Raw genomic sequence first — 12,868 nt, 5'->3', positions numbered from 1 at the left:
TCTACAATCATTCAATATTAATTACCCACGAGAACAGAGCAAGTACAGTATATGAGATTCAAACTCCAAATCCAAGTCCAGCTTTTGACTAATGAGAGTCATACTCTAAACTAAATCTACTCTCTCTCTCTCTAAACTCTAGTAAACTCAGTACCTAGTTGTCTATTAAATTAAACAAACGCAAATCTACCAAGTGTCATTTTGTAGATTCAGGACTTCATACGAACTGCACCGTTTTTGTAAAAATTAACAATATTATAAAGTATAAAGTCAATGTCAAAAATCATTTATTCATATAGGTAACTCAATGTTTACTTATGAACGTCAAAAAAAAGAAATATACATTTAATGATTCTAATTTTACATTTACTGCCAGTTCTGAAATCAAGAGCGCAGAACGGAAGAGAAGAACTGGCAATAAACTCTCCGCCACTCTTTTTAACCGCCAAGTTTTTCGTTTTCCACAACGTTTATGAGGAGCTGCAACCACCATGTTCCACATGACATCTTAAGTAATAAAATAAATAAAAAGCAAAGATTTGTCTCAGGTTGTCAAAGATCCTCAATAAGCATGGTGAAAGAGGAGCGCGGACTTACATTCTCGTGGGAATAAAACGCAAATACATAGTCGAAATAACTAACACATACATGAATTCAAATACGACCAGTCACCATACCGCTGGACATAATATCACTGGAAGTAAAAATCCTTTAATTGGCCTTATCTATAGTGAATAAACATAACAATAAGTTTGATCGGAAGGACTGCCTTTTACACTCACCGTATCTTTGCTATTAGCACAATAATTGTTTACGTGTCATTTCTGAAATCCTAGCAGGCGTTTTTCAATCTTAATAGAATAATACATAATGTTCTGTTATGTTATAGACAGATAAGACTTAGTTGTTTAAAGTCTTCACAAAGTCTTCACGGGTGAAAAGTCATGAAAGTGTTACAACGTTATTCGTAGACTCGAGCGCCGGCGCCCGCCCACGCCTATTGCTTTCTCTCGCAACCAACAAGTCATAAACTATTGCGATTTACGGTTACATAAAGAATTCCAATTTACATTTGGCCAGAGACTCTTGGTTTATTATAAGTGTAGGTACAATCTGTAATCTTGTTGCGAGCAGTATATTTCGTTTAACAGAAAAGATGTTCATGTATTGTGAAACAGTTTTCATAATATCTTATCAATTATATGTCTATCATTGAGTTTGATTTTGTTAAAAGGAATGTCGAATATATATTTTTGAATAACTAAATAGAAAAGGTCACGTAACTTAAGCCACGACACGTGGGCGCCGGCGCAGCCAATCGACTAGGCAATTTTATTGATATACCACCGTATCACACATATTTATTGATGTTCTATCTTTATGGACACGTCTGCCTACAACTACTGAATCCGATTCGTGGTGAAAACCTGTATTATTGAATTTCAATGTCGATTGCAATTCAATTCTTAATCGTTAATTAATTTCGAGGCGCCAGACGTTTTAAGACCGTTATTTTATTAATTGTCACGACACGAAAATGGTAGTGAAATCAATTAAGTGTTTATTTATACCAAGAGCTTTGAATAAAAATTTTGTTTCTTAATCTGCAATTGATATTATGGAGTGAGGTTAGGGTTAACAGGTGCTGGGAGAGATAACTGATATCAAATTGACTTTTGTGTTTGAATTTGTGTGTAGGGCAGGGCGGTAGCGAGCAGTATAATTTACGCAATAGAATTAACATTATTTCACATCAAACCCTGTCTGGCAAAAAACTGGTGCTGCATTTTTGAAGTGAAGCTTATTTATCGGCGTCGAAAAAAAATTTACCGTCATTAAGAAAACACTTTTTAAACGGATTGAAGCTATGTATTATTATTACATCCTTATAATTATTTACATAATTTTAAATTTAATTATAAGTTTATAATAATAATACATAGCTTCATTCCGTTCAAAAAGTGTTTTCTTAATGTGTAAAAGCTATGTTAACATTTACCGTCATGTTTTTCGGTTACCCGCCATCTTTTTCTTGTCCCTACCACGGTTGATTCGAAGAGATTCGAAGCCATTAATAACAAAAACATATAATAACGATAACAATCACAGTAATAATTCTATTAAAATTAATGAAATTCAGTAATAATCTTAGGAGGTAAAATGAAATAATTGTATTATTTGTATTCATGTCTATGATAATAAAAGCCTTTTGTTAAACTTTATTTAACCAATTTCTGTAATGTTGCATATAGTAGATTATTTTTCGAAAAATAAGGTCATAAAGATGTTGCACTTCTTACGTGTGTACACTAGTACACGCACACATTATTCTTTATTTAGGCCACAGATTTGTGTATCTGATTCGTGAGCATTTGTTTTCTTTAGTACGCCTGACACACGCCTTCGACTTTTTGATTGTCTTCATGACTCCTCACGGTGATTTCCGTCACCGTACGAGCCTGTATTCAATGTGCACTTATACGATAGTCTATTGGGATTTGAACTAACGATCTCAGGAATGAGATTCGGACGCTGAAGCCGCAAGACGATCATTCCTGTTTTATGAAAATAAGATAGGCTTGTTCATTGGAAGAGCGTCTTTCCGCAGCTACGTTCAATGTTATGATCGTGTTTAATGCATATAAACATTTTATTGTATATAAAATAACTCATAAACAAAAGAAAATTGGTCTTTGATAACTGCTTGAAATAAAAACCTTATTAAGAAAACACTTTTTAACACTTTGTATTATTATTATAAACTTATAATTATTTACAGTTAATGTGTAAAAGCTATGTTAACAAAAGACAATACTGTAAAAACCTTATGTTAAAGACAACGTGATAGAATTCGTTGATTGTTTTACACAACGCCGGATGCTCAAATTATTACAAACCCACTCACAACTGTTTGTCTACAATTAAATTTATTGTTTTTTCAAATATAGGCTTATACTCTAAGAGTATATTTAAAGAAATACCGCATATATGGACCGTTTCAAAGTTTTGTTTTTATCGCAGAGTACGTAAGCAAAACGGGAAAACTAAAATGAAATGCTTCATCTACGCTATGCCTTTTGAATCGATGCTTATGTGTAACAAACAAGTTGGTACTTATTTAGTGATTAAGCGGGTGAAATCGTCGTACGTTTGAACTCCAGCTGTAAATGTTTATTTATACTACGAGATTAATTTTTCTACTAATAGCTAAGCAGCAATCAAACTTAATACCATGTTCAATTATTTAATTTAGAATACAAACAAATATAACGAAACACATATAGAAAACTGTAGGCCTTCCATCATCGTATTATTTAAAAATTGGTTTACGCTAATATAAAATAATAATAATAATATATCTTTAACAGTATTAAGTCAATAACAACTTTTCACCAATATAAGAACATTTATTATAGATAGATAGGTAAAGATTTACAATTGATCTTGCCCGTAATAACAATTAGTTCTGTAAAACATTAAATTATCATTATTTTTTCTGAAATGGATTACTTGGCTTGCGAAGCAATATGTAGTGTAAATTTCAAAATCGTGTTCCATATACATTTTCGTCATAAATTGAATTCAAAGTGTCAAAAATTGGCTACGTTTGGATTTTTTTTCTATCGAGCGATTTTTTTTAAATCGTGTTTCGATGTTTCAAAATGGATACATAAACTACTCAACTTCACTGTATATTTTATCCATTCGCCCTACTTCAAGGAACGATGACAAAAAATAGAAAGAAACAATGTACTTTTTTGGAGTTTGGCGACCTATCCGGTCCTTAAAGCGAGAACAAATAAAATGAAAAAACCGGTCACCTGTCATAAACCATTCATCAACATTGTGATATGTAATTACATAATTGATTCATTGTGAATCCTCATAAATAATGATGAATGGTTTGTTTTAAGGACTACAATAATATAGTTAAACAAAGACAATGGTGTTAATCATTTGTGTATATCTCCGATCGGTGTTATTGAATACTAATATGCTCTAACACTGTCCCGCAAAGGTTTCGCATAAATATGATTTATTACCTACGTTACCTTTAGTTGCGTTTACAATATAGATAAATATAGACCGGCTAACGTCTTGAACAAATGTCCTTGCCAGAAGCGATATTTAGGTATCACTGGGAGGGGGGAGGTGGCGGGAGAGTGACGTCTCGATCGCGTGATTGGTGAATCAGTTGACGTTTGTGTCCCGCGCTGTGTACGATGCGCAAACTTTCCCCCACTCCCTTGTTTAATGCTCAAGAAGTTTGCCGGTATCTATAACAGATAAAGAACTGGTTTTATCACTGCAATCTTTATAAATACCTAATTAGAGAACAAGAAATATAACACTTGAATTCACTTTGCACTTCGCAACTTTACGATTCATTTTTATTTACGCAGAGACACAGAAGTATTTTAAAGCATATTAGATTACAAACACATATGTAAGGTTGGGTTTTTTACGTAATAAAACTAATCAGGTTTAAATCAGCCACCAAATGTACGTACTCATGTAAGTCAGTAACACATTTTCAGATATTTAAATGAAATTTTTGTCATAACGTATTCCAAAATAATTTGACCCAAAAACATATATTGTAATAGTGCAGCTTGACCAGTTATTTTTTTAATTTTTATTTAGACTTTTAGTTCTTTAGATTCTATGTCAGCGTCAATGGAATTCGATTGCATTCACGAAGACATACTCAACCCTATACATCAGTTTTGTGCTGGATATCTTTTCTTGGACCATTTCTTTCATTAAGAGCCGGTTTCTTCGCGATGTTTTCCTTCAACATTAGCTAATGTTAATTGCGTACATAGAAAGTAAATCCATTGGTGCACAACCGGGGAACGAACCTACGACCCCTGGGATGAGAGGCGCAGGCCGCTAGGCCAACAGGGCCAACGCGTGTATTGAAAGATCAATACACGATTTAAATAACTTCGCTCGATAGAAATAAAAACCAGACATAGCCAATTGTTGACACTTTGAATTCATTTTACGACGAAAATGTATATAGAACATGGTTTGGAAATTTACATTGCTGGCCATAATCCACTTTTGTACAAGGGTAAAATTTGTAATAATTGCACGAAATATTTGCGCTGACCACGAGCTATGCGTCTATTTGCGAGCATACTCGTTTATTTGCGTTTGTCGCGAGTCACGAAGGGCGTTCACTTCGCCGTGGGCTATTTACGCACGACCACTCTTATTATATGGCACCAGATTCATTATGCAAATTTCCATCTTGTGACCGACATGCGCTATGTCCTAATGGTCGTCGACTACTTCGAGTCTACAATTTTGACTATTATAGTATTTTTCTCTGTTGAGAACACTTAACGAAATATCTTCTCACATCTTACTCTAATTAATATAATTGCATAATCACAGTAACTGAGAAACCTGTGTTTGTTTGTGGACTCAGTTTCCGCACTTAGACTCTCAATGGGTCCATTGAGCGTAAACTGAGAAACCTAAAAAAGTAGTGTAATGATTCTTACAATCACAAGAGTCTTTCGATAAGAAAAAAATCGCATCAAAGGCTAAATAAATTATTAAATGTAGCACTACCGTATAGTTATAAGATAAATAAAGTTTTGGGTGGAAATAATTTTCTTTTCATAGCGGGATATTACAGTTAAAGAATAAAGACAATTTTAATTAACAGGAATTGTGTTTTGGTCAAACTATATAATATATTTAAAGTTATGTTATAAGTTATATAATATTTAAAAATCTTCTTTTTGATCATTTTTCTTCTGTCTCGTAAAATTAGCTACTTATATATATTAATTGTTACTCAATTAACCTTTGCATTAGCTTTTACATTATTCTTTATAAATATTATTATTTATATTTGTTCTGTAGATTTTACTTTAGTTAATTTTAGTTACAGTTACATGTTATTTTGAGTTTTTTTAATTAATTAATTATGCATTTCTTGTACGTTACCCTCCGTAGGTGTTTCCTTCTTTTATAGTTTTATATTAGTGCCTGGAAGAAACTCTTGTTAGCGATAAGGCCGCCTAATAACTTATGTAACCTGCTTTTTTTGTTTTTTTTTTATATGTATTATTTTGTATATTATGGTAACGGTAAATAAAATAAATAATATTTTATAGGACAGCATTAATGTGTGTATCACTGAATAAGGCTCCATCTATCAGCAGCACAAACCAACTCAGAACGCTATAACGAAAGATAGTTACAATAATATTTTCTTGTTGAAATTCCATAAGGGCCAGGATTAACTTTAATTATATTTTAGCTAACGAGATTCTTGGTTTACTATTCTGTTTGCTTAATTATATTGAAGAATTAATATGATGAATGGCATTTCAGAAGGTCGAGGTTTTATGAATCCAAGTTCTTTCGGTAGAATTAATGAAAATTACCTTAATTTCCTTAACCGCCTCCTTAATTTAACCTTATATTTTAGGTTAGAACCCTGACGGAGTAATTGATAGGTAAAAAAACGCCTACCAAGACTTTAGTAGTAAGAAACTCGTATATTAATGTCGCAACGATTCGCAGGTGCGTCAAGAATGCGGTCCGCCATCTACCCTCGAGAGCCCCAACCTGCCTCCTCCTTCCCCCACGGGGTCGTCTCGAAGGGACGCGTTGCGGGCTCCACCACCAGACACGGAACTACTCCAGTTTGCAGCAACGCTTGCCGCTACGAAGAAGCTATTCGCCAGTATGGCTGACAGGCTCTGCGATGACCCAGACTTTGCCACTGATGGAAATGAGAATTGCTGGAATGGGGATACTGTTGGAGAGTAAGTGAAAATATATTATATTATATTTGTAATTAAAAAAGAACCATGTTTTAGATAATATATCTAAAATACGCTGCTTGCAAAATAAACAATGTATATGTTTTACTGTTGCCATTAATTAATGTTATAAGTAGCAGTGTTGGCCTAGTGGCTTTCAGCGTGCGACTCTCATCCCTGAGGTCGTTATTAGCTCGAACGCTGAAGGAAAACATCGTGAGGAAATTTTGCTTTAGACCTAAAAAGTCGACGGCGTGCGTCAGGCACAGACGGCTGATCACCTACTTGCCTATTCGATTAACAAATGATCATGAAACACATACAGAAATCTGAGGTCCAGACCTAAAAAGGTTGTAGCGCCATTGATTTATTTTTTTATTTATTAATGTTATAAAATATAAATTTACCTTACGCTACTATATTTTAATAGCTTGTTGGTAATGATGTCAATTCACCTGCACCAGTTCTCTAGTTCCAGAAGTGATAACTATTGCGTCTGACTAAGAGTGAGTTCACAATAAAATATTCGTTTTAGGTACACCAAAGCTCTAGTGGCATCTGCTTCAATGAGTGATCAGAAATACAACCCCGAAATGACAGAGACTGCTTCCAATCCTGAAGTGGCCATTCTTGGCGAGAGATTACGTCAGGCAAGACAGGTACTATTAGATATACTATAGATATATAATATAGACAGAAATGTATGAAAAATATGTAAATGCTTGTAGAGGATGGATTCGCCTTGATAATATTACAACATTATATTTAACAAAAGCTTAAATCCCGATCCCAATTGTTGTTCATATTTATTACTCTGTAGTTAGGATATAGATTTCTTAGCTAAAATAATTTTATTATATGGTTTAACTATTGTTATATTTATTAATTACAAGCAAGAATACACTTATCACTAAAGAAAATACTATTTTAAAAAGCTGTCTATTAACTCCAAAATTTCTTTGACAGTTACTTGTATTGCACTCTTGGAGCGGAAATCTCCCAGCAGCTGAGGCCTTCATGCAAGGAGATGAAGCTGGAGACGAAGGCTCGGGCTCTGGTCGTCTCTACACTGATGACGACGCCGCATATGACGCTGAAGGTTCTGGAGAAGAAGGATCTGGGACGCCTGATATTGGTGAGATCTTTGTCACCTTGAATACTTAACATGTCTTCATAGCCACAAAGAAAATAATGTAGCCATAATAATTTTGTTAATTTTATTTTAAACTTCTATAATATATTTCATAAAAGCAATAAACATATGGAACTAGGATTACAACAACGAAACTTCATCAGTTACATGAATAATGTGTTCGATCTCTCAAAACAATATATTCGAAAAAAATTGTTGTTAAGGATACAAAATTAGAACAATGACACATCGCCATGTTCGAACAAACAGCTGATACAAGGTTCACGGTCTTTGAACAATGAATGTCACATTCAATCGCCTTTTGTTTTCAAATAATCATCTCCCATCTCATTTGTGTTATGTATATAGAATACATTTATTCTAAATAGCGTTCTATTAGTACTACACACGCCTTTAACGTGCTAATCTGATGGTTGTACTTTCGATCCCTCTGTGCACCAATGGACTTTCTGTCTATGATGCAAATGACTCGCTTCTAAGGTGAAGGAAAACATCTTGAGGTACTGGCCATGCCTTACAAAAAGTGGACGGAGTGTGTCAGGCTCAGAAGGTGAAATAAATTTACGTATTGCGTATAGGTTGTAAAGTAATAATTGAACCAAAAAGTTAATTTGAACTACTTTAATTTGTTTATTTAAGCAGTGAGTCGAACGATTACCGGAGAAGAAACAACATACTCAGCACCTCCAAAGATTAGTGGAGCATCCACCAGATCCGTCTGCTGGTTCATGGTTGCTATACTCGTCTCCTCAGTGGTCAGCATATAGGCGAAGTGCGAGTCCAACTCGAGAGCTGTCTTGAGATCCCAGTGAACCATATCATATGCAAGCAATATTGGAGTGTGCAATGGACTGAAAGTGTTTTCGTTTTGTCGAATGTTTTCTTCGATTGAAAGTATTAGAACAATATTAGTATTATGTTTCGAAGTACTTGAAAATTGTTTATTTATTAAGCGTACGTGGACTGAGAAACAAATCAAATTGTGTGTTACTTTTTTATATAAAATATTGGTTTTGATTTAGTTAAAACCAAACATAACTGCTTTTCTATGTATAATATAGTGCTTTTTAGCGAACGTGGTTGGCGAGGGACCACATGAAGTTATTATATAAATTCCACAGAACGGAATAAAATCAAGGAAATTTTATTAATTAAGTCACTTTAAAAAATATAAATAATAAAAAAATATTGTATTATACGATTTTCCAGAGAAGAAAATAACTCAAAATTCCGCGTCACCCATTGATTTGTTTTAGAATTATTTTATATATTTTATCGATTACAAAAACTACATCATACACTGTTCCAATTAAAGGTTGGTCCTTAAGGTCAAATACTAACTTTATTACTACCCGTCCTCGTCGATATTATTGTCGCAAAATCTTGTTTTAGGGATATATACGCTTGACACCTTGCTTCTCTATCACTTAGGTATCGCGAAACATAAATACTGATCTAACTTTTATGAATTGAGTAGAAAAATATATATTTCAATAGATTTCGTCAAGTCCTAGTACGCTTTATAGGTTTGAGGTTATGAAAAAGACAATGATGAGAGTTGTTCAGTGTAGCTAGTCCGTAGCAGAAAACGCTTCAAAACAAATGAAGCGATGTAGCATATCAAATGGAAGTCTGCAAATGTACAGCATATCACGACAACTGTATTTTGTAAATATATTCTCATTTTATATAGAAAATGCATTTATAATGTGAAATCGTCATAATAAATCTCTATTCAGTGTTAATAGATTGGCAATAATTCTTTTAGGATAAAGTTTAGATAAAAATTATAAATTGTATATGTGTACATACCTTAATACCTACTCTAGGTGCTTAGAAAAGTAAACATTTTGTTGCCATATTATTATTTATATAATTCATAATTTAATGTTATGTGATACAGGATTAGTCTAAGTTGTGTTATTTATATATATCATAGTGCCTATTTGGCCTAAACGTGTGTGAACATCACCAAAACCCTGATGTAAAACGAGTACTAGAGAGCTTCAAAAATTAGCTAAATGATATATCTCTTTTGTAGAAGGCCGTCTAGCATGTAAGACTGATCTGCAGGCCAGGCCTGGTCATGACCGCTTCGTTACTAACTTCTGTAAAGCAAAACATAAAGAAACCATGGTCACGACATTTCTATGACCCGCTGTTAGCCATCTTTTCGCCGGTTACACCTTTGGCCTATGACAGAAAACAAAATAAATATTTTTACCGATTTTTGTACACAAGACCGGTAAAAAATCACGAAGTGTTGATACCGGCGGTTGGCTTGCTTTTAATCAATTGTTATACCAGGAAAAAGCTACTCGCAGATTTAAGACCCTTAGACGTCATGGTATGGTACCCTGTATTTTTTCATCAAATACTATAACACTTATAATAGGCCTACAAATTATGGTTATATATAGGTTTATAAAAATATTATTGCATTACGTACATATAGAGATAATGATGTCCCTAAAAAGTATGACAATTTTGAAATATAAATCGACTGTGTTTTGTTATTCGCGTCATTTAATGACGTAGTAGCGTATTGTGTTGTAAATTATTAGTGATAGATTAGAAAATGAATTTAATAATTTGACTATATTAAAATTACACGTTTACTGCAAACCTGAAGCTAACTTCACGTCATACTTGTGTTGATGCATTTTGTATAATCGTTTTCAATAAATTTCTGAATTACCAAAAGATTGCATAGAATTCAGTAATTTTAATTTAACGAAATTTTAATTTATGATAATTGTCGGTGTTCTTAGCACTCACAAAGTTTTATAAATGAGGAGTTTAGACAAATCAGCCAAGTCAATTGTCATTTTTTAAAACAGTTGCCGAGCCTGTCACTTCTTTGCCTGACCGAATAATGTTCGTCAATACGTCTTTTTATCGCATCGTTACATGAAAGAATGATGAATGATGAATTTTATAGATAATTGTGATGACGTGGTATATTGTAATGACTACAAGTATTATATTAATAACACGAGAATGTAAAACAAAAGAATTTAGCGAGTTGCGTTTTGTGATTAGTGAAGAAGTAAGAGTAGTCTATCCGAGAAGAGATAACGTTGACCTGTAACAATAAAAAGTTCTTTAGTTTTATATTCTAGTATTATATAATCCGGACATATTAAATCGTTTGACGAGTTTCATGATTGACAGTTGACAAGTGACAGTTCGGGTTGGCATCAAAGGCTTGTCAAAAATGTTCTGTTTCCTTTAAGTAGTACTATGCTGTTAAAGTATACTCGTAGTCTATGCCAGAACTCCATGTAAATATAACTGGACAGAATCGAATGTTTATATCATGATAATAAATCTGTACCACAATAATAATGTTTTTTTATTTACGAAACTTTGCAGAAGTTTGACCCCTTTACTAGTTTTGAAAACATTATTAAATGCATCCCAGTATCGCTAAATAAATTTCCAGTGTTGGCCTAGTGGATTCATCGTGCGACTCTCATTCCTGAGGTCATAGGTTCGATCCCTGGCACCAATTGAATTTCTTTATTCTTTTACTCCACATGAGCATTTAATATTTGCTCGAACGGTGAAATGAAACATCTGGAGGAAACCGGCTTGCTCTGCTCGACAGCGTGTCTCAGACGCAGGAGCCCGATCACCGACTTGCCTATTAGATAAAGTAAAATATAAAACACATCTGAGGGCCAAACATAAAAAGATTATAGCACCAATAACTTATTATATTTTAAGGTTAGGAGAAAATAAAACCTGGACAACATATATCATAATATTGATAGCATAATTTATAATATTCAGATGGGATACCAGAAACTTATATATTAACTAAATCGAGTCATCAAATCTAAATATTGCTATGGATTCGTACCTACTTATAACGAACAAACACATTAATTTATTTATTACGTAGCTATGAATGTCATTTAAATTGTTAGATTGGGATTGATTGGCTCCAAATTGCTGTAAATGATGTGCGATAAAACAGCCATAATATGCCGAAATGTCTTCTTACAGTGATTTTAATTGTAGGCATTTTTTCTCTGTAACAGTACATGCAACGGAACGAAATATTTTTCGTAAAACCATTTCTTAATGCATAGAATGCAAATGCTTCTGCATTGGAAATGGTTAAAAAGCCGAATAAAGCACAACATTAACAAAATAGGACACATCAAAAGATATCCATTGCCAAAGCACCTTTCGGACCATTGCCTCTGCTCCGCTGATTTACGCGAGAGTATTCATTCTCTTGTCTAAGTAATAATGCTGTAATGTGTTTTGAGATATTATTTAAGCTGGAAAGAAAGACGCGTCCATATTCATTGTTTATTAACTAATTTAGAAACGAGCCTTGTCACTATGTCTGTATTATGTTTCTTACGGGAGTCAAAGTTAGCCAGAAGTCTTGACTTAGAATATTATCTATTATATTAGGGAGGGTACAATAAATTGGAAACCAGATGGGAATTATAGTTGGCCTACTATGTACTGACGTGAGACTTATCTTAAATTATCGTGATTTATGTGTCTTTTTACTTTCTATTTGTAATGTATCATCTTTTTAGTTTAGTTTAGTTGTTTAGTTTTTGTCTTAATAACTGTGTATAACAAGTATTTTTCCACTACTTGCCTATCTTATGTAATTTAATACATTTTTATTAATTTTTTCTTTACTCACAGTGGTTGCCTGGAAGAGATCGCTCGAAAGCGATAAGGCCGCCAGTCCTTTTGATTTAATTATGTTCACTTTTCATTTTCTGTAGTGTAACGAAGTGTTAATAAATAAATACTGAAAGTCTTGAGTGTCCAGCTCAAGTGTACTCCAAGAACTGGGTTTCCTAGTACCTATGGGATATGTGTGATGGCGAAGGCCTGGGTTATTTGCGATACCAAGGGAAGAACCAGTCTGATGCACAGATCCCCATTATCC

The 12,868-nt window shown here is 33.6% G+C and overlaps 1 protein-coding gene across 2 annotated transcripts in view; it reads left to right on the top strand.

Moving 5' to 3' along the window:
• LOC123717801 (division abnormally delayed protein) overlaps positions 1-11,280 on the top strand; it is an 80,508-nt gene extending 69,228 nt beyond the window's left edge. Inside the window, exons 6-9 of one of the 2 annotated variants that reach the window (XM_045674014.1) lie at positions 6,547-6,791; positions 7,324-7,447; positions 7,755-7,923; positions 8,584-11,280. In XM_045674014.1, the coding sequence (XP_045529970.1) occupies positions 6,547-6,791; positions 7,324-7,447; positions 7,755-7,923; positions 8,584-8,708 (663 nt within the window). In that variant the 3' untranslated portion in view covers positions 8,709-11,280. Of the gene's footprint in view, positions 1-6,546; positions 6,792-7,323; positions 7,448-7,754; positions 7,924-8,580 lie in introns of both variants that reach the window. The other variant, XM_045674012.1, reaches the window with a different exon arrangement.
• Positions 11,281-12,868: the final 1,588 nt, after the last annotated feature.

Source organism: Pieris brassicae, chromosome 13, assembly GCF_905147105.1.
Source record: "Pieris brassicae chromosome 13, ilPieBrab1.1, whole genome shotgun sequence".
Lineage (NCBI taxonomy): Eukaryota > Metazoa > Arthropoda > Insecta > Lepidoptera > Pieridae > Pieris > Pieris brassicae.
The sequence above is the reverse complement of the archived record's forward strand: the minus strand, read 5'-3'. Positions and strand labels throughout refer to the sequence as shown.